This window comes from Ochlerotatus camptorhynchus, unplaced genomic scaffold, assembly GCF_037179485.1.
Source record: "Ochlerotatus camptorhynchus isolate MF236.1 unplaced genomic scaffold, CSIRO-AGI_Acam_v1.1 ptg000310l, whole genome shotgun sequence".
Taxonomy (NCBI): domain Eukaryota; kingdom Metazoa; phylum Arthropoda; class Insecta; order Diptera; family Culicidae; genus Ochlerotatus; species Ochlerotatus camptorhynchus.
Window position 1 is genome coordinate 496476 of NW_027040798.1, and position 23392 is coordinate 519867.

General features: G+C 42.0%; 1 protein-coding gene across 1 annotated transcript in view; it reads left to right on the forward strand.

Annotated features, from left to right (window-relative positions):
• Window positions 1-5279, forward strand: part of LOC135707415 (uncharacterized) — a 261090-nt gene extending 255811 nt beyond the window's left edge. The window contains exon 7 of the mRNA XM_065229228.1: window positions 4479-5279. Within this exon, the coding sequence (XP_065085300.1) occupies window positions 4479-4744 (266 nt within the window). The 3' untranslated portion in view covers window positions 4745-5279. The remainder of the gene's footprint in view (window positions 1-4478) is intronic.
• The last annotated feature ends 18113 nt before the right edge of the window (window positions 5280-23392 follow it).

The following is a 23392-nucleotide window of genomic DNA, read 5'->3' on the forward strand; positions in this document are numbered from 1 at the left end:
GATTATTATGAGCTGAATTGCAAGACAATTATGAGGTAATCTGCAGGATGATTTTAAAAATACTCATATTGTGGGGTATTTGACACTTTGTCACAGTTTTTCTATAACCGGGAGCTGCCATCTTGGATATCAAAATAGCGTCACCCCGATTCCGATTTTGGGGTATTTGTCAGTATTTTTCAGTTTTTCTCTAACTGAAAGCCGCAATATCTATCTATCTATCTATCTATCTATCTATAAATATATATAAAAATTAATTTATGTCTGTCTGTCTGTCTGTCTGTCTGTCTGACCCTTATAGACTCGGAAACTACTGAACCGATTGGCGTGAAAATTTGTATACAGGGGTTTTTGGGGCCGTGGAAGGTTCTTATGATGGTTTGAGACTCCTCCCCCTTCTGTAAGGGGGGGCTCCCATACAAATGAAACAGAAATTTCTGCATAACTCGAGAACTAATCAAGCAAATGGAACCAAATTAGGCATGTGGGGGCTAGTGTGGGGGTATAAGGAGATAATCATAGGGGGTAGCCCCTTAGATAATAGGGGGGGGGGGCTACGTACAATATAGCATGCTTTTTTTTAAACTCAAGCTTCCCTGTCGCACGATTCTTAGAATACCCATATTGAGGGGAATTTGACAGAATTTCACCGACAAACCAACATAACACTTAAACCTAACTCTTGATTGAGAATCCATAACGGCCGATTCAAATGTGCAGCAATCCCATCCGTCAAAACCATAGAAATGTTTTATCTAGATTAAAAATAATTTGTCCGAACCAAATTATAAATTTTATACGTGTGTTCGTGGCTAGGATACATATTTTCAAATTCTTTCCAAACACCTGGAATTTCCTGACCTGTCGCACCGGCAGTTGGGAAAAATGTTGAACATTCACCATTCAACCGTCTCCAGAGTGTTGAAGCGGTTCCAGGAGCGGTTGACGTTGGACCACGGCAAAGGAGCTGGAAGAAAACCGGGACCGGAGAACAAAAAGACGGAGGGAAAGGTGAAGCGGATGATTAAAGCAAATCCCAACGTCTCAAGCCGTGATTTGGCTAAAAAGATCGGCATGTCGCAGAGCTACGTCCAGAATGCAAAGAAGAGAGCTGGACTACATACATACAAGGTACAGAACTTCCCAAACCGCGATGAGCGGCAACAATCGACGGCTAAAACTCGGGCACGGAAGCTCTACGAGAAGATGCTGACAATATATAGCTGCTGTGTGATGGACGACGAAACGTATATAAAAGCCGATTTTAAGCAAATTCCAGGGTTGGAGTTTTTCAACCGGCAAGAGCAAGTTCGATGTGGACGACAAATTTAAGAAGAAGAAAATGTCGAAGTTCGCCTCCAAATATCTCATTTGGCAGGCCATCTGCTCTTGCGGACTGAGGAGCGAGCTTTTCGTGACAAAGGGCACAGTAAATGGCGAGATCTACAAATCTGAGTGCCTCGAGAAGCGCCTTTTGCCGTTCTTGCAGCAGCACGACGAAGCTCCGCTTTTTTTTGGCCAGATTTGGCATCATGCCACTATTCTAAAAGTGTCCTGGAGTGGTATGAGGCCAATTCTGTCCATTTTGTTCCAAAGGACATGAATCCGCCAAACTGTCCGGAGCTGCGCCCGGTGGAGCAGTACTGGGCAATAATGAAGCGGGAACTTCGGAAGAGCAAGAAGACAGTCAAAGACGAGAAGGACATGTTAAGAAAATGGAAAAAAAAAAACTGAGAAACTGGTACCGGATGACACTGTAAAGACTTTGATGGAGGGCATCAAGCGAAAATGCGTTCAATTTTACACTCAAGGCTCAGTCGATTAACTTTTCTTTTGATTTTTGAAGTAAATATATGTATAAAACTACCCTAAAATTTTGGTTTGATTCTAAACATTATAAGAAAATTGGCATGACATTTTCGGTGTCGCAATAATTTCGTGTTCGCCCTTTAGATCTAAATACGAAATTCAGGTTCTAGAGTGGGCTTAAGAGAAAGAAGCAGTTAATCAGACCCCATTACCCTTAAATTCAAATAATGCTGCAACTCACGCAAAACAAACTACAGAAGTCATGTCCATCATCCTTTACAGTCTGTCTCCAATAATGTTTCCCAACAATGTTCCCCCACACTCTTTCCGGCCGCTATTAGACCGTTGCTTTTCACATCACGAAAGGCTAGGTTTCTGGTCTGCCTTTGAGGGCATTATAAAACCCTACAACACAGGACTTTTATTAACATATGAACACCAACATTTCGCACTCCCGCCACTTCCCACGTCATCCTGATTCCGATTTCAAACCAAAACATTTAAGGTGTCAGAAATATCGGGTTGCCGAGATGGATATTTTACAAACAATGCGCTATGACCGGCACAATTGGCAAACTTGCGGCACACTGAATAAAAAGATGACCCAATATTGGTGCATGGAGTGACATGGATTTCCGGTCCCTACACGTCAACCTGTTTCCAGGAAAAAAACGCAGTAGGCTCTGCCCGCAAACGGTTGGTTTTGTTTTAGCTGGTGCTGATTTCATCTGTCTTCCGCATATTTTTAAATTGTGCCAAGTCAAGTGTAAATTATGATCTCTCACGTTTTAGGAAGCTTTTTAGTGATATTGTAATTAACGTGAAAACTTTGGGACAAGAATTTGTTTCGAGTAGCTGTGTTGTTGTGGTGTCGCGTTGGTCGGTTTTTCTTTTCGCTTGTTTTTGGTGCTTTGCCTGCCACCCAAGAAGAGTTTTACCGGGTATGTTTTTTTCGGTTCTTGGTGCTGGCGCTCTGCCTTCCAGAGGATGCAGGCGAATGAGGTTTTAGGCAAAAATTCGGTGCAAATGAAAAACTTCACATGTGATTCAAAATGTTGTGTTCGGTAGTAAGAAACAACGCGGAAGATTTTTTTTTGATTACCACGAGTGAAAAAATCGATGATTTTTCGGAGGCAGAATTTGCTGAGATCCATCTGATTATAAATCAATCATAAATGCATATTTCCATATATTACTAAATACGTGCCAGATTTCGAAACATCACATTTCGAAATCAGGAAGTGTGTTTGCAGTACCTTTATTCATATGATAACGGTAGTGTTTGCATGCGGGGCTCATTGTATGTGAAAGTAACCTTGGAATGGACGTGACTTACCAGGCATTCTGAAATGGGTTGCTGAATCTGCATATGTAGAGCTATCGCTTTCTAACTCCCGGAAAGGATTGTTGTAAGCAAATTTCTTCCATAATACCACTGCCAGCCAGTGGGGGTTAGATTGAACACACCCGTCAACCTGATTCCAAAAATACCCATATTGTTGAGTATTTGACAGTGTTTCCTAGTTTCCCAGAATCGCAACAAAAAAAAACTCGTAGTTTGGAATTTACTTCGTAAAAAAAAATCCTCGTTATTTGGGATTTACCGAAGACAACATATCAAGAAGACTGGCAACTTTGCCTAAATCCGAGCGACAGACACAGTAGCGCTGCGCTCGAGTGAAGGTGGAAGCAATGCATAGAAACCAGAGCAAATATACAAACCTTTCTTCTGAGGATGGAACCTTTGCTATCCAATACGTTCGGAACATTTACCTTTGAGCGGCAGATGACGCGAATGTGCCTGTCGGTCGTTTGAGAAAATGGAAGAGTTGCCAGTCTTCTTGATATGTTGTCTTCGGATTTACTTCGTTAAAAGAGGAACACTGCGTAAAAAAAATGCTTTGCTTGGTGTAAACTAACTTTTCTTATGTGCAGAAGGTACGGGAGACATCATGGGTTTTTACACTTAAAAAAATACAATGTAATTTGTAAAAATCTCGATTGGTTGCAATTTAGGCGAGTTTAAGATTTTACGAGGACTTCGGAATTTACGTAGCACGTATTCCCCCGCCTAAAAAGCGACTCCAGTGTATTCTCTGGAAAAATACTCGACCAATCTACAAGCGCTTCATTGCCATGTGAAAATTGTAATGCATACACTTCAACAAGTATTGCCAAATGGGTTTTCTCCTCGTTACAAACTCGTTAGATGTGCTCAGAATAGGTATTCGATAATATCGAACATGTTGATTTTGAACAAAAATAATCAACCCTTTGTGTATCCACCCATTGTCGCCGTCTAGGTATTCTCGACTGCACCCAGCCATAAAGATCCGATTCGATCACGTTTGTATTACGGACACCCTTGCCATAATGTCCTTTCTGTATCGCCATGTATGTGTATGCTCAAATGTGACTCTAATATGTAATTGAATTAATTAAGAAACTGAAACCCGACCGTCGTCGTCGTCGTCGTCGTCTTCACTATAGCAATTGTATCACACGGTATGCGAATCTCAGAATAACATTACGTGATGTGCAGTAACTTGAACGCCCATTCCATTTCCCCCCAAAGGATCAGACGACGACGGTGGCAACAGTCGGTGGTGTCAAACATGCATAAAAATTCAATTTTCTCATGTTTTCCATTTCACTTTCCTCCGTTGCAGCATCATCCGCCTCGTCATCCCACCGGCTCTGGCCGTCGATGGCCTCCCGTCGATGTTGGCTGGCTGTTGGCCCTTGGCTGTACGCTAGCAGCAACGGCAGCATCAGTAAACTCCAAGATACTGGCCAATTCCAATGGCCGTCCATCGTTGGCAGCTTGATCGTAGTAACTATAATGGCAACAGCAGCAACGGTGGCAGTATCGTCCTTTGTGCCGACTCGGTTACTGATAGCCTTGCCAGCGTCGATTCTGTTGCTTGCTTCCTAACGCCAGCGGATGACGATGACCTACTAAAGGTAAAGTGGCTGCAGAACCTGGGGGCAGAGGAGTGGGTGTGTACAGTATTTATGTTGTTCAGAGCAGTGCTTCTTCTTCTTCTACTTAAATGCCAATGTCTCCGAGAACGGTATGGAGGAATTCGAGAGCAACGATGGACGTGGATGTGGCTAGGGGGAGGCACAGCATTCGTTACTCTTTTCGTTTACTAGAAGCTTAGTTGTAAACAAAATCGAAAGTCGTGTAAGTGGAAAAGCTATTTTTTGTATTTAAACCATGCAGCACACACACACACACACACAGTGTAAGAGTCTAACGATAGTTATATTATGAATTTGAAGTAATAATCGGGGTAAACACAATAGTTGATAGCTGAATAACTAGAACAATACCACTTTTAGGCTAATGGCGGGAAGACCGGGAGGAAAGTGAATTTCAATAAAACACGATTTTGAACGATTGAAAGATGGTTGTACAGAGATACACACGCCCACACATAAACATCTACATTTAACACACACACACACACACACACACACACACAAAAACTTTGCCACTGAAATAGAATTTATGCGTCAGTAAAGATTAACCCTGCTGTGTGCAAATACAGTTCCAAAGTTATGAGAAAAATCCGGGTCCTATTTAACGCCCCGGGAGTGGGACGGGCAGAAGTCGTAAAATGCAATCTCACAATCTACATTGTAAAGAAAAGAAGAAGAAAACCCCAAAATTGAAAACAGTCATCTTATCCGGGATGTGATGAAGAGAGTACTAAAGTAGTTGCGTGCTCCTACGCACGAGTGAACGAAAAGAATGATGATGATGATGATGATGAGTCATGATGTTGTATATTGAAAGAAGTCTATTGAACAATATAACGCCGAAATCTTCAATTAGTGGGTGCGATTTCTTTCTTTCGGAATAGTGGAATATCACTGCAGACTTATTTTGAGTGTTATTAGGATACGGAAAGCTGGAGCGCAGAGTGAAGGGTACCATTATCACATGGATGCACATGACATCATCGGAATTAACAGTAGAGCAGAGCAGTGCACAGTGATCCAGCAGGATGGCAATTTAGCAAGACCAGGTGGGCCAGTCTAATGACAGATACGTATTTCGACTACAATGTGCAGTCTTCATCAGTGTCATTCCCATTAAAGAGCTTATTAAAATCTAAACCCCTTAATCTAAATTAATTAAGTGGAATTAAATGGAAGGTAACCTTTTTTGCTGTTTTATTTAAGCATTCCGCTAACAACCTAATTTCATTATTTCATTATGATGGCCTTAGTTTACTTAAATCTTTGGTTTTCATAAGTTAGGTAGGTTCCGATTAAACACATTGTAGTTTCATTTTTATACCTGTGATCTTGACTTTTTTACTTAGGGGATGAGTACTTAAGGGGGTTAGATTTTGATAAGTTCTTTAGTGGGAATGACACTGATAAAGACTGCACATTGTAGTCGAAATACGCAACGGATACCAAAATTAATTAAGTGCAAATAAATGGAAGATAGCCCTTTTTTGCTGTTTTCATTATTTCTCCGATTATCTAAAAATGTAATAATAGAAAAAAATCTACAACTACATTTTGCTGAAGATTATGCGTCTTTACTTTAAAAAAAAATTACCTAGGAAAATAAAGGCTGACTGACTCCTCGTTAGGCCGTCCCTTATTTTCTGAAATTCGACCAATTTGTAAATTCAATCTTTTAAAATGTTCGTTTTGGTTAGAAAACAAACATATTAAAATTTGAAGTTCGTACGTTAACGTTTAGAGGTCGCTCATCGGCTCTAAATGAATGGTAGTGTAGGAGACCCCCCATGCCACGGCAAGCACGCTTCCGTAGTGTATGCGTCATAGGTAAAAATACATCATTTGTTGGTATTCCTCAAACAGATCATGGAACGTCAGATTAATCTCATTTGGTGTAAGCAACTTTTTCAAAACATAGTGTATATGCATAATAATTATTTTTGTGTAGTTTATAAGCGATATGTTTTCCATTTAATGTGTTTTGGTTCAATATAGTCGTTATTTCAAAAGTAGATTAAAGCAAAGTAATGAAGGCAATCCAATTAATTTATTTTACTTATTAACAAAGTTTTGTAGTGTTGTCTTTTGTTTATTTGGAAGTTTCTTCCGCAAATCTTCCACATTTAACAGCAGATTCTGGAAGTCTTTTTCTTTTTTTGTCACATTTCTGTTATAATCCTGCAACAATTTGATTGCTCTCTCTGCGTGGTCGTTTACCACTTGAAGCCGAGTAACGATTTCTTCTCCTTTTTGGTATTCCTTATTAGTACTCCATTCACTTACTGGTTCATCGAAGAAGCTGATATCAATCCCCAATACTCTAAAAAATTCCACAGTATTGGTAGTTGCCAGCTGGTCCAGTGGAATTGTACTCAAATCAGTGAGAAGAATATTCCGTCGGAATATTTATCGGATCATCATTGCCTTGCCTTGTTCGAATGGATTGGACAAGCTTCTCTCATTCTTCGAAAAATAAGCTAGTGTCAAACACAGAGAGACCAATTAGTTCTTCACTTAGATACCAGAAATGGCCTGAACATTTTCTTTGCGCAGCACCAGCAGCATCTGGATTGAAACTTTCGAACTCCTTAAGATCCGCTATAAACTTGAGATCACTGCAAGGAGCAGATGCAGCGAAGGGTGCGGATAACCACGCTTCCACATACACTCCAACAATGAAAGCGCATACTACAAGCAATCCGGCCGGGTCTTTGTGGAGATGAAACTGCGCCCTTAAGAGATACATCTTTAGACTGTAGATAGCCCGTGTCATCCAGCGCGCCGTATGCACAGGTCCCGGTGCACGGAAATAAATTCCTCTTGGAGGAACTTTGCCCAAAAAAATTATTTTATGTTCCAGAAACTCACGGTTATCATCCCTCGGCTGTCCAAGCTACGAAATATCATTGCAATAATAACATTTTCTTATCATATGAGTTAAGATAAAATACTCCCAATGATGTTGTGTTCCGCGAAACTTGTAATTCGGATGTCAGCGGAACTTCTTATTTTTCCTTATCTATTGACTTCCAGTGGCTTTGAAATTGCTTGAATATAATAATGTCGGGTCCGCTTGTCGGCCCCATGATGGTAAGGAAGACACTTTCTAGGGCTAGCTCTAAAATATGGTGCCTTCAGGGTAGCCATAGAAGGTTCGCCTCAAGTTGGCGCTCTATCCACGAAGCTGCACCGTTCTTCCAGCCTTTAATTAGTAACCGTGTTTGAAAATCATTAAGTAGCAAAAAAGGAAAGTAACGACTTCAGCAATTGACCTAGTGTGGAAATAAAGTTAAAAAGATATCATAAATACCTGTATTGACACTGGTGGTGTCAAAGGATATAGCTTTAATTCGATCAGTTAACACACTTAGAAATGCCTAATTTTACATGTGACGGAAACCATCTTTGACTTAAAGGATAATACGTAAAAAATAAGTCATGTAAAATTAAGTGCTCCGAGACTGAAAAGTTCATTACTCAACGAAAAGTACGTTTGATTGAGCTAAATTTCGCGTCTATTATGATTTAATTTTATGTCAAAATTGACACTCGTATATGTCAGTCTCAGGGCACCTAAATTTACATCAATTTTTCTAAGTGTGAAATTCCAAGCTTTAATCAATTCCACAACAGCTTCTCCGATGGCTTTTCCTGTCCGTCTTTCAACAAATGGAATGCCAAGAAGCTGTGTCGTGCTTTTTCCTTTTCACAAGTACTGCTTGGTGATCGACCAGTTCCTTCCCTATCAAAGAACTCACCACTTTACCGTCCCAGTGAACTGTAAGGATTTCATCGGGACTGAAATTCTCCATCAATTTCAAGGCCGATTCAGACCGGTATTGCTCATGCAATCGATGCATAGTGGAACGGTTGATGTTAGTATTCCCTAGATCAACCCCAAACGATTTTGCAACTGCTGCCAGAATAACTGTGGCAGAATCTGTGCTGACTTTTGCTGCATTGATTTTCACGTTTCTTTCAACTGATTCTTGTGTCAAAAGGTCCGCTTACATGTGTCGGTCTCAGGGAACCGAAATTTACATGACTTTTTAGTAGTGTGTGGGATAATTCTGGGGTTACAACATTTTGAGTTCCTCGTCGTGAGCGATGCTTCACATGCTTGTCTGCATCGTCAGGCTCATCATCGGATAGGTCGAGTTCTATGAAGTCGGTTATAATGAAATAAATTTACTGCACTGTAATCAAGCAAAGAAACTGAATATTACCAGTTGTCAACATATTTTCACTTTTTCTTCGACGTTCTGCCAAGAGCTTTTGCCTCTCTTCTTTACGCTTCACTGTTGCCACCTTCTTCTGCATTTTGGTAGCAAGAACCCCTTCGATGCCAGCAATGGAACCTACGCGTCGTTGTCCATCTTTCTGGTCCTTCAGAAATGCTATGTCTTCGAGAATCGCCTGTCTTACACCAGGATTCAATTCTTGCTGTACGCTTCGTTCCATTTCCGGTATTGCCATGCTCTTTGCAATGTCAAACAGGTCGTCAAGCTTGGTTTTAAAATGGGATTTGCGTTTTATTTATGCTTTGCTATTTGCCCGTGTCATATTTTTGCAAAATGCAAACAACTCGGTATGCAGTGTTTCAATTTTCCTAATACAGTGAATTTCCTGAACTACCGGTATTTTTGATTTCTGCCAGAAGCACAACACCTGTTTAGCGGTATTTCTAGCACTCAATCTGACCGGAAGCCTTGCGGATCGATGCTGGTAGTAAAAGGTAGCTAGCACTTGCCGTATTGTCGGAGGACGAGCTCCAGTGATAACTTCACATTCAGGCCCCACAAATTTAACGAGAGTTTCACTTCTAAGTTTATGAGCCATTCTGAGGATGCTTTTCACTGCTTGAAACGACGCATCTAAACGCACTGAAATAAGGGTTGCCACTGTCAAGACACAAACTGGATACTGTCGTAACCGGACAGAGGTTTCTAGCCTTTGTCACGGCTACACGAATGCAATTGGTTTCTCGCTACCTGAATTGTTGCCGCTACTACTGTTACTGCTACTGCTGTTACTGCTGCTAGTACGTCTGCTTAAAAGTTCGTTACAAGAATGACTTCATTAGGCATATGTAAGCTATATTTACAGTCATACATAACTCGATATAACGTAACTCGATATAACGTAACTTCCACCTCGATATAACGTAACTATTTTTTAAGTCTAAAAATTGAAAAATATCAACTCACAATCGATTATTAACGTTACAAATCCATTTTAATTTTTTTTATACGTAGTATTATTACATTTTTCATGGGTTGAATAAACATTTTTTTTAGTAGTTGAAGATGCTAATTTCAAATAACAGACTAGAGTGGTAATTTTTATACGATAGATGGAGTAGATGAAAGCATAGAGTTGATAGTTCCGTTAGAGTACGGCAGTGTGAAGATTGCATATAGATGTTAGAATAGCGAGCTAGGACAACTTTTAAGGAAGGTACAAACCGGTTTTTTCATCTCTCTTTACCAAACTCCCCCTTTGGAGAGGGATGGTGAGGGGTGTCACCCCCCCCCCCCCCCGCCACCACCAGTGTTTGTTACAGAGTTTAAGTATCTCAGAGTTCTGTGTCGATTGTTTTAACAGTAAAGAAAGTGAACGAAGTTGTGGTTAATTTCCGAGAGAGAGAGAGTCAGTGTCCGTAGCCTGCGGGGTTGTCATCGTTGTTCTTCCGTTTGACATGTCATTTAGAGAGCTGGTGTTGTCCAAGTGCCGTCGTTCGTCCATTGTCGTGTCATTGTTCGTTGCGGGGTTCTACGTATATTGATAAAAGCCTGTGTCTTTAAGGAAGTCGAGAAGTGATCTTTCCCTGTCTGGGTCATTGGATAATGCGTCTCTGATGCTGAGACCGGTACCGCATTGGTCTCGGAGGTTTTGATGTGCAGGGCAATTTATAATTAGATGCTCAACTGACATTTTGGTTGAGCACCCCATACATTGTTTGTGGAATCCATCACGGGATCCGAGATCGTGTGAGAATCTGGTGTAGCCGCAGTGTAATCTGGAAAGTACTCTCTGGTCCTTCCATTTTTTGGTGTCGGACCAGCATTTCGTATCTCCTTTTATTTTGCGTAAGAAAGGGTCTCGGGTATTAGCCCATTTCTTGTCCCATGCCGAAGCGATGATCGTTTTGATCCAGATTTTTAAGTCCGCTGCAGGGACTTCCGGTTCCACTGGGGTTTTCGATCTGCCGATCGCTGCCAGCTTGTCCGCAGCCTCGTTTCCACTGAGTGGCTGGGAAACCAGACATATACGGTGTTACTGTTCGAAGCCATTCTGATTGCTTGCACCAACGGGTGTCGGTTCTTCGGACTCTCCAGGCCTTCAGCACACTGGCCGAATCGGTAATGATGGCCTTCCAGGAAAAACTGGACTCCGTAACGGCTGAGAAGATGGCAGCTGCCTCAGCCGAGAAGATCGATGTAGGCTTAGGAAGGCCTCTGCTGGTATCTAGGTTGGGGCCGAATACGCCATAGCCGACTTCTTGAATAAACATCATTTTTATCCTAGAGAGAGAAGCCAGCTCAATGACGAATGGTTTGTTTTCTTTGTCTTCTTTTTTTTTCTCCCCTACCCAATCGTGTTGTTGGTTTGCGAAGGCAAGCCTGGGCCCGCACGAAAAAAAGTTGTTTTCAAAAGGATGATAGCCCCATTTCTAATGTTCGGCCTAGTTTGCAGTGACAGTTCATGACTGGACCTCGATGACGTTTGCGTGATCGATAGCAAATCTGTCTCCTCTCTCTCAGATTTTTATTATTTCAGGCATGGGAGGCATGTAACGAAAAGTTTATAAATGGAGAAATAAACCAATACATACTGGGAAATATTTCATTCGACGGAGAAAACATCCAGAAATTTTGACGTAGGACTACGTCCGTGATCTCTATTGTGAAAACCCAAAATGGAACATGTAACAAAATTATGAAAGATTTTGAACAGTTATAACTCTGTCCATATCGGATGGATATTAATTCTAAACAATCCAATCGATTGGAAAGTTATCTACAAATCTGTTAAAATGAACACTTTACCAATTGTCAATAGGTCACTATTGAAAATTGCACGAATGTGCAACTGTTGCTATGATAATTTAAATTATCACCGATTGCCTGCGAAAAGCGCTTTTCCTAACACAGCTTTAAAAATTGATTTCGCTCCGGTCTTGCCAAACGGTGTTTATTCAATCACTGCGTGTGGTGAGTGGTGGTGTTCGGTCGTCATCAGCAGCAGCAGCAGTGCTTTCGGCGCTTGGCGTTCTCCAGTACATAATGAAAGCCTGCCGGCATGCAGCTAGCTGCATGCTCTTTGATTCAGCCTTCGATTCTACGAAGAGAGAGGACGAAGCCGCACCGCTACTGATCGGATTCAGTTGCGGTCGTGCGCCACAGTGGGCCATCTATTCCAAGTGCATCGCCCTCGTTCCAAACAACATACAGCTCGCCAGCTTTATCTGTATTGAACACCCTAATAGTAGCTCAGCATTACTCAACCATTACGACAAAACGTTCCTTTTCAGGACCACCATAAATTTGTTAAATAGTTTTTTTTTCTGGACATTTCACATGGTCATTAATCGGATATCAGTTCCCATAAGTTTCAATCTTTTTTTTCCTTTGGTTTGTTTTTTCCGTCGATCTTGTTTTCCGTGCTGAGCACCAATGCTACCGACGTGCCAAGAAGGCAGCTCCCACACCTGGACCCTACCTATCGACCCATCAACTCATGAACCCATCCGAAGGAAGGCGTGATCAGAGATGTTATGCCTCAGAACATCCCGGCGGCGCCGACTGGGATTGAACCCAGGCCTGCTGGAGTGAGAGGTAATCACGCTTACCACTACACCACCGGCGCCGTTCAGTTTCAATCTAACATACCATATATTTTTAAGACAACCTACAATTACAAAAACCAAAGTTGGTCGTGGCATGAAAGTGATTTGATTTTGATCCAGAGATGGATTTTAATTCGTAAACGCCAATCGATTGGAAATTTTTCTACAAATAAGAATAAGAAAAAGGTCACTTTTGAAAATTGCACGAATGTGCAACTGTTGCGATGACGATCAAAATTATCACCGATTGCCTCCAAAAAGCGCATTCCTTAACACAGTTTTAAAAATCGAATTCCCTTCTGCCTCGCCGGACGGTGTTTACTCAATTACCGTGCGTGGTGAATGGTGGTGTCCGATCGTCATTAGCAGCAGCAGTGCTTTCGACGCGTGGCGTTTTCCACTAAATGATGAAAGGCTGCCCGCAAGCAGCTAGCTATTAAGGCTTCCCACAAGATCCTTAGATTCACCGAAGAAAGAGGAAGAAGCCGCACCGCTACTGATCGGATTCAGTTGCGCGTCGTGAGCCGCTGTGGGCCATCTATGTCAAGTGCGTCACCCTCGTTCCTAACAACTCACAGCTCACCAGCCTATCTGTGTTGAACGCTCAGCATTACTCAACCATCACGACAAAACTGTCCTTTTCAGGGCCACCATAAATTTGTTAAAAATCTCCTTCTGTAGTTAACAAATAAGATTTTTCATATAAGACCACGTAGTCCTACGTCACCATTGCGTACAACCCCATAGGGCTGTCCCTTGTAGTTTTTTGATGTATGTACAGTACAAATAGTGAAAATAGAACAATTGAACAATTAAGAAATTTAACAAATAAAATATGAATATGTCGCGTACTAATCAGAATCGCGAACGGATGGGATGAATCTATATTCTCTTGCACGGACATCACAAACTAACACTTCTTCTTTGTGTGGCACGTTTCATTAGGTTCCTAGATTCGCCTCAATGCATTAACAATGCATGAATTTGTATATTGTGTGGCAAGCAAAATGATACTCTATGCCCAGGGAAGTCGAGAAAATTTTCAACCCGAAAGATTCCCTCGACCGGACCGGGAATCGAACCCACCGCCTCTGGCTTGGTAATACCGTGCCTTTACTGACTAGGCTATGAGACCCCACTAGAAAACTCATCGGTAATATTAAAACAATGCAGCGGTTGTACTAAAAAATTGATTTACTTTTTTTCCTTCATTTGTTTTCCGTCGATCTTGTTTTCCGTACTGAATACCAGTGCTACCGACGCCAGGGAGCCAGCTCCCACACCTGGACCCTACTCTATTGACCCATCAACTCATGGACCGGGGACCAACGGCTTTACTTCCCGTAAATCGTGATCAGAGATTTTATGCCTCAGAAATATTCCACAGGCACCGACTGGGATTGAAGCCCAGGCCTTTTGGGATGAGAGGCAATCACGTTTACCACTAAACCACCGGTGCCGCAGTTCATTCACTGTTGGTATCGATTCCATGTTCACACAAACGGCACCATTTGAAATATTTAAAGAGTTTAAGGATATAGATTTTAAACAACGAAAAGCACTAAGCACAAAAACAAGTGTACCGACCAATCGCGGTCCTACATCAACCTTCCGTTCGTGCCCCTAGGCACAGACTCTAGTACTTTTTTTTTCATTTTCATATCTTTCATGTAAGCTTTGGGAACTTATCTAATAAAATTGGGGAAAATTATATAAGAAAGGTTTTGTAAACCTGTTAGATGACTAGAAAAAAAATTGGGTCATCTTTGGGTTACGATAAACAAGCTTAGTTTCTGCCTTGCTTCCAACATTAGAATCATATCTTAATCAATTGACTGTTTCATGGCCCCTCCTTGCATCAATCATATCTTTCGATGGATAATTCGTCGAACGAGGTTGAAGATATGATCACTGTGCTACAGTGGAACTGCCGTAGTCTAGTGCCTAAACTAGACTCGTTCAAATTTTTACTTCACAATTCTGATTGTGATATATTTGCTCTCTGTGAAACATGGCTTTCTTCCGATAAAGAACTCAACTTCCACGATTTTAACATTATACGCCTGTATAGAGACGATTCTTATGGAGGAGTTCTTTTAGGGATCAAAAAGTGCTACCCTTTCTACAAAATTTCCCTTCCTGCTCTATCAGGCGTCGAAATCGTCGCTTGCCAAATAAATGTGAAGAACAAAGACCTTTGCATAGCTTCAGTTTATGTTCCACCAAGAACCTCCATTAGCCGTAGTCAACTCTGGAATCTAGTTTCGATTCTTCCATCCTCAGTATTAATTCTAGGTGATATGAATTCCCATGGTACTGGGTGGGGCGATCTATACGATGACAATAGAGCGGCTATTTTTTACGATTTATGCGACGATTTCAACTTGACTATTTTGAACACTGGTGAAGTGACACGTATAGCAAAACCTCCGGCTCGAGAAAGCCGACTCGACATATCTTTGTGTTCAAGATCACTGTCATTGGATTGTCTGTGGAAGGTTATCAATGATCCCCATGGTAGCGATCATTTGCCAATCATCATTTCAATTAAGTGTGGTCAATCTGCAGAACCATCTCGAGTTCCATTTGATCTTACAACGAACATCGACTGGCAGAAATATGCAACGGCGGTGACAATCGGTGCCGAATCAATAGATACGCTTTCACCATTGGAAGAATATCGATTCCTCACCGATTTAATTTACAAAAGTTCACTGGAAGCACAAAAAAGAAAAGTTCCAAGTGCATCCTTCAAAAGGAGACCAGCCACACCTGGATGGGACGAAGAATGCACAAAATTGTATGTAGAAAAATCTGATGCTTTCAAAGCTTTTCGTAGACACAAAACCTCCACATACTTCGAGGAATATTCAAAGCTTGAGACAAAGCTGAAACAATTAATCAAAGCAAAAAAACGCGGTTATTGACGCAATTTCGTCGAGGGACTCTCACGAGAAACCTCCATGAACACCTTGTGGAGGGTGGCTCGCAACATGCGTAACCGCTCATCTTCTAATGAGAGTGAAGAATACTCCAACCGTTGGATATTCGATTTCGCTAAAAAGGTCTGTCCAGACTCAGTTCCTGCACAACACTTTCTTCGAGAAGCGTCTCTGAGCGGCAGCTCTCTGGATAGACCATTCTCAATGCTGGATTTCTCTATGGCTCTTCTTTCATCGAACAACTCCTCATCGGGAAGCGATATGATTAAATTCAATCTTCTGAAAAATCTCCCAGATATCGCTAAAAGACGCTTGCTAGACTTATTCAATTCCTTGCTAGAAAACAACATTGTACCGCCTGAATGGAGACAGGTCAAAGTAATAGCCATTCGAAAACCTGGCAAACCAACGTCTGACCATAACTCATACCGTCCGATTGCTATGCTTTCGTGCATTAGGAAATTGTTGGAGAAAATGATCCTTCGGAGACTCGATCACTGGGTCGAATCAAATAACTTGCTATCAAATACACAATTTGGGTTCCGCAAGAGCAAAGGAACAAACGATTGCTGCTTTCCACAGATATTCAACTGGCCTTTGCACACAAGGAGCAATTGGCTTCAGTATTCTTGGACATTAAGGGGGCTTTTGATTCAGTTTCCATTGAAATTCTGTCAGACAATCTGCACAGATGTGGACTTTCCGGGATTTTAAATAATTTCTTGTACAATTTGTTGTCAGAAAAGCAAATGAACTTTTCCCTTGGACAACTGACAACTTCCAGAATTAGTTACATGGGCCTGCCCCAAGGCTCATGTCTCAGCCCTCTTCTTTATAACTTTTATGTCAATATGATATCGACAACTGTTTGGCAGAACAATGCACGCTAAGACAACTTGCAGATGACGGTGTGGTTTCCGTAAGAGGTCCACATGCCGTGGACTTGCAAGGACCATTGCAAAGTTCCTTAGATAATTTGTCTTCTTGGGCTAGGAATCTAGGGATCGAATTCTCGCCGCAGAAAACTGAGCTGGTAGTGTTTACTCGAAAGCAGTACCCAGCCCAAATGCATCTTATTTTTTTGGGCAGAAACATTACTCAATCATTGTCTTTCAAGTACCTTGGGGTCTGGTTTGGTTCAAAGTGCACTTGGAATACCCATATTACGTATTTGAAGCAAAAATGTCAGCAGAGGATCAACTTTCTCCGTTCAATTTGCGGCACATGGTGGGGTGCTCATCCGGGAGACCTCATAGCGATTTATAAAACAACTATTCTCTCTGTTCTAGAGTACGGCTCTTTCTGCTTTCTCTCGGCAAGAAAATGTCACCTAATAAAATTGGAACGAATTAAATATCGTTGTCTGCGTATTGCTCTTGGCTGTATGCACTCAACGCATAACATGAGTCACGAAGTTCTGGCAGGAGTAACACCCCTCCAGAACCGTTTCTGGGAGCTCTCTCTCAGAATAAACACCAAATGCGGAGTGACGAACACGCTTATAATTGAAAATTTTGAAGAAATTCTTGGGCTGAACACACAATCCCGATGAGAATCTATCACCACTACATATCGTCGGATATGTGTCTTCCTTGTTATACTCCAGACCGTGCTCACTTCACCAATCGCAGTTCCTCAATTGAATATGATCTGTACATGAAACAAGTGATTCATGGGATTCCAGATCAACTTCGAACTATTATTATCCCGCGTATTTTTATTGAAAAGTACCAACACGTCAATTGCGTGAAAAGATATTTTATAGACGGGTCACGTCCAATGGATCCGCTGGCTTCGGTGTCTTCAATGAAAACTCTAGCGCCTTCCGCAAACTTCAGGAACCTTGTTCTGTTTATGTTGCTGAGCTGGCAGCAATCAACTTCGCATTGGGGATGATTTCCAACATGCCCGTAGACCATTACTTCATCTTCTCGGATAGTCTCAGTTCGATTGAGGCTATTCGGTCGATGAAACCAAGTAGGCACTCATCTTATTTCCTTTCATCATATATGATTACCTTTGTATGGGTCCCCTCACATTGCTCAATCCCAGGCAATGAGAAGGCGGACTCTTTCGCAAAGGTGGGCGCGCAGGAAGGCGAATTTTATGACAGGCAAATTTCACACGATGAATTTTACCATTTAGTGCGTCAGAGTACCCTTTCGAGTTGGCAAACCGATTGCCACTGGAAATCTTGGACGGTGGTTACATTCAATTATTCCTAATGTTTCTTCGAGAGCGTGGTTTAAAGGCGTGGGCTTAAGTCGTGACTACATTCGCGTGATGAGTAGACGTATGTCCAACCACTACTCGCTAGATGCTCATCTCAATAGAATAAACCTCGTGGACAGCAACATCTGTCGGTGTGGAAACGGTTATGATGACATCGATCACGCAGTTTGGCAATGTACGGATAATTACGCCACCAGATAGCGACTTTTGAATACCCTTGAGGCCCAAGGAAGACAACCCTTTGTTCCTATCAGAGACGTGTTAGAAACTCGCGATATCTGTCGGTCGGTTTATGTGTTTCTTCAAATGTCTAGTATAAGAATTTAATTCCTTTGTCTTTTGTCTCTCTTTAATAGTTTTTCTTTGTGTTGTCCCTCCGTTTCGATGAGTCTCATCGTCACCCACTGGTCACCATAGCCGGTCGAACTCCAGACGAATCTAGAACCACACTACCGTTCATACTGGCGACATCGCTCTGATGAAACAACGAAACCCTACCCCCAAGCTCCTCCCCTTTTCCTATTCTTCGACAATGTACCTCTCTAACCTCGAGTAAGCCGCGAGTATTCGGCCCAACTCCTACTAGACATAGAATTAAGTGAATTTTGTTACAAACAAAGAACAATGAATTATCGGCTCCGGAAAGCTAACGCGATTGAGCCTTAAAAATAAACGAACTAGATAAAATAAAGCCGTTAGTATTCGGTCCCCGTTCCCCGAAATAATAATATTATACATTGAATTACGGCTCCGCAAAGCTAACGCAATTGAGCCTTTATAAATAAATGATTTTTTTTTTAACTTTGTTAGAGAGATTTTTAGCCGTTGGCTAATTCATCTCTAAATAAATGATATTATAAAATAACTGGTGCAAGTTTGATCAAAGTAGTCGATCGCGTAAGGCCTTGCTCAATCTCTCAAATTTGATTCGTGGTAGAGGGCGTAACGGTGAGGTGAACGGTTCCCGCATGACGACACTAAGCAACTTACTGTTCGGCAAAAGCCCATGGGTGTGCAGATGAGCAACAACAACCACATGGTTCTACCTGTAGTTAGCATCCCGTGTTTTTTTTTCAGTTACCGTTGGGACGTCATTTGCGATTAGCTCCAGTCCCTTTCAAATTGTCTCATTATTTATGTGGTGACGTGGCCCTTATATTTGACATTGACATTGAGGAACGTCAAAGTTTGTTTTTCTTTCAAAATTTTTCGCGACGAATAATTCGTTTCATATTTTTTCTTAAAATACAAGGAATAGTATGCACTTGAGTAAAAAACCGTTTTCAAATCCGAAATAGACCCAAATGATTTTGTGCCATTACTAAGTGGGCCATGCTTTAGTACATTGAGGAAGGTACCAGAACTAAATAAGATTGTGAACTTGGTAGGCTTAAACGTGTGTAATGGGTGGTGGCCAATAGGATACATCATAATCAGCGACACGATAGTACTTCTGAATCGACCAGATGAACAGAGTGGGATTGAATTTTCGTCGGTTCGAGTTCTGGTTTTTTTTTTCTTGAGGAGCATTTAACCACGCATTTAACAGGCAGCTGGAGAAAATTTCGTCCACTATCAATCATTCTAAAACCTTCGTTTTTGCACACGTTTCTTTTAAAAAATTGGGAATTTCAAAAAAAGAAGTTAGGGGTCGTCCATTAATTATGTCACACATTTAGGGGGGAGGGGGGTTTTGAAAACTGTGACGAGCCATACAAAAAAAAATAAAGGTCCATACAAAAAATGTGACAAAGGGGGGAGGGGGTTGAAAATGGGCCAAATTTACGTGACATAATTAATGGAACATCCCTTACGGTTATTAAGGGGGTTCTCTGCCTGACATACATTCGCGTTGCAGTTTACCTGAGCGGCATGGTGCATCTTCTGGTCTCACCGCACCCAACGTCACCGATATATCATCTGAGCTACACCTGTGCTACCAAAATGTTCGTGGCCTCAGGACTAAAATTGATCAAGCTTTTCTTGCAACCACCGAATTGGATTACGACGTGTAGGTACGTGTTCACAGAGACTTGGCTGGACGATCGTATACAATCTTGTCAGCTGTTCAACAACGACTACTGCGTCTATCGCGTTGACCGTTGCGCCTCCAACAGCTTGCGTCGACGTACGCTTCTTCAGTTGTCCAGCTTACAAGCAACATTGAGCAGCTGTGGGTGAAAGTTGCTGTCGAACCACTACTTCTGTTTGTTGGCTGCCAGATAAAAGTCAGGACCAGAATTTTGTTCAGCTTCATGTAGATGCCATCTTTGAAGCAAACAGACGGCATATCGATATGGGTGAGCTCGTTTTGTTCGGTGATTTCAATCAACATCGTCTGTTCTGGAAAAGTTCGAGCTGTGGATACGCCTTCGCTGATCCGATACTGTCACAGACTTCAATGGCCAGTCAAATCATTCTTGATAGTATGTCATTTCTTGGATTGAGGCAGCGTAATATAATTCGAAACTGTTCTGACCGAGTACTAGATCTAATATTTTCAAACGATTCAATTATGACTAACGGTACCGTAACATTAGCAGCTGAAGAAGACTCCCCCTTTGGAGAGGGATAGTGAGAGGTATTTGAAGAAAGGCATCCAGTCGTAGGTTTGGAAATTGCAGCTATTATTACCCCTACCACTGTATAGTCGACGATGACAGGAGCACACAGAAGAATGGGAAGGACGCAAATCTTCAAGATAGCTCTCCGGAAAAGACCGTCCTTCGTTCTCACGGTCACTACACGGATATTCCCATCGGTACCCGCGTGAACCTTTACTACTCGACCCAGCTTCCATCTCATCGGTGAAAGATTGTCCTCCTTCACGAGAACCATTGTATCAACGGAGATGTTATTGCGCCGACGAGGCCACTTGGTTCGGTTATGGAGATCGGACAGGTATTGCGAGGACTATTTCTTCCATATCTGCTGCACGAAGTCTTGCGATTTTTGCCACAGTGAAAGAAGATTCTCCGGGATGTGACTGAGGTCCGGCTCTTGAACAGCTGTTAGCGGTCGCTGAACGAGAAAATGACCAGGCGTCAATTCTTCGAAATCCGTTGGGTCATTGCTGATCGGCGTCAACGGACGGGAGTTGAAGATCGCTTCCACTTGAACTATCACCGCTTGCATTTTGTCGTGCAATAACGTTCTGGATCCGATAGTGCGTTTACAGTGGCTTTTAAAGGATTTTACGGCAGCTTCCCAAAGGTCACCGGAATTGGGCGAACGTGCTGGGATGAATCGGTATTCTATCTCGTCTTCTTCAGCTTCATTTACGACCGACTGATGGAACTGCTGGTTACGGAATAGTTCGTGTAGTTCGTCGAGTTTGCGCCTTGCTCCGACGAAGCTGAGAGCGTTGTCACACATTACCAGGGTTGGTTTGCCTCTTCGTGCGACGAAACGCTTGTATGCTGCGAAGAAGGTTTCGCTTGTTAAATCTCCCACCAGCTCCAGATGAACAGCCTTCGTGACCAAGCAGACGAAGATTGCGACAAAATATTTACGCGGAGTTGTTCGAAGCAACCAGAAAAGGTCCACAGTAATCGATCGGTCGATATTCCGGGCAATTCGGAGGATTCATTAGCTTGGGGACAAAATCGATCTTGTTGGCAGCATACCACTCCAGAACTACCTTGGAGCAATGGCAGCTGGCCAAATCGGGCGAAAAGATGACTTTGCCCCTGTGCTTGCGGATGAACACGCTTTTTCAGGCATTCTTCGTTGTAAACTTGGGATGTCATCATCGGGGATGTGACCGGGAAGATGCTTAAAATCGAGTTTGACGTATGGTTCGTCATCGATCAAAGTGCAGCCCTTGTGTTTCGTCAAAAAACGGTCGTACAAGAGCCTTGCACGCATTTTGGCCACGGAATTCTGCTTCACGTGCCGGTTTGGATGTTTACTGGCTTTGTCCGACTTGTATCCTTCCATGGCAAGGATGTTCCGCACCATTTGAAAGTTTACGTTGTACCTTCTGGCCACATTTCGGATCGAAAGACCAGCTGGCTTTAACGCACCTTGTTGCGCAGCTGACGATCCCTGGTTTCAGTTTTTTCGAAGGTCCGCTGATTCCTTTCCACACTCAGGGTTTCCTTGTAAGTTTTGAGCACTCGACAAACTGTTGTTTTCGGCATCTTCAGCACTTTAACCAGCTTTGAACCGGACCATTCCGGATTTTCCAGGTGTTTGTGCACAATATTTTTTCGTCTTGCGAGTTCGTTGATGTTATTTCTTAACGTGATCGACTACTTTGATCAAACTTGCACCAGTTGTTCACTGTAGAAGTGTAAACAAACCTAGAGGCGTGCTAGCGGCGCGCGAGGGGCGTACCAATTTACTTTTAGCCAGTCTTTAATTGTGTTAGGGCGTGTAACAATGTTAGTGCTGTCTTTGATTTTAATTTGTCCAAGTTTGTATTCAAAAGATGAATTAGGAACTTAGGTTATGAATCAGTTTGTGGAGTTTTTTATAAATTCGAGACGATGAACAAAATCCATCATGTGACACCTCGAAACACACGAAAATTCAAAAACTAGTTCAATGGTATTCATGTAAAGTGTTCAGGACCGCATTGGCTGCATCCAGACATGCTCCGGTACCCCCGGGGAAGTGATTAGTTTCTGATTTGGACCAAAACCCATCATGAAACACCTCAAATCATATGATAATTCAAAACTAGTTCATTTGGTAGTCAAACCAAGTTGGCACATCTGAAAATGTTTCGAATTCTCCCAGGGAAGTGGCCAGGACTGGGACTGGGCGAAATCCATCAGGTGACACCTCAAATCACATGAGAAATCAAAAACTAGTACAATGGTAGCCCTGGACAACATTTGCCACATCTGGAAATGTTCCGGGTACCCCCGGGGAAGTGGATTGTTTCTTTTGACTTGTACCATGATCCAAAATGAATCGCATGAAAATGTAGATACAGTCCAGAATTTCATTCAGAAATAAAATGTAAATACGGAGAGGAACCAGCCTGCGGCTGAAAATCTTCTAAATAGAGAAAATTAAAAAAAAAATAATAAAATGTAAATCAGTAAGAAGGGTCAAATCTCCGATAGGTGGGTAAATTCAGGTTTTTATACCTGCGATTGAACTTTGACAGCTGTGGTTGAACTCTACGGTAGCCGATTGGTAGGAAGATCCACAATATGTATATGATTTTAAAGTTGATTTTCAGCGTTGAGCTTTAATTGACTCGGTCCTTGTTGCCTTACTATTCAAAAGCGTTCTGAAATCCGAAATGTCATGACTATTGAATGCGAACCAACTTTTGTTGAATATAAACACTTTCAATCCAAAATACCAAAGCAATTACTCTGATTGCCGATTGATACGTGCACCGTTCGAGTGAAGTTTCTGTAATTCTCGTAACAAGTCCGATGATGGAGTGAAAGTGATCAAATGTGTTTGGAAATCATGTCCTTTGAAGCGGATAGTAAACAATTTTTTTACCGGACCTCCATTATTGCCAGCTCAAATGTTTACCGAAGATAAACAGACACTTTTTTCCCCATTTATTTATCTGCTGACAAATGATACACGTGTGCGTGCGGATGTG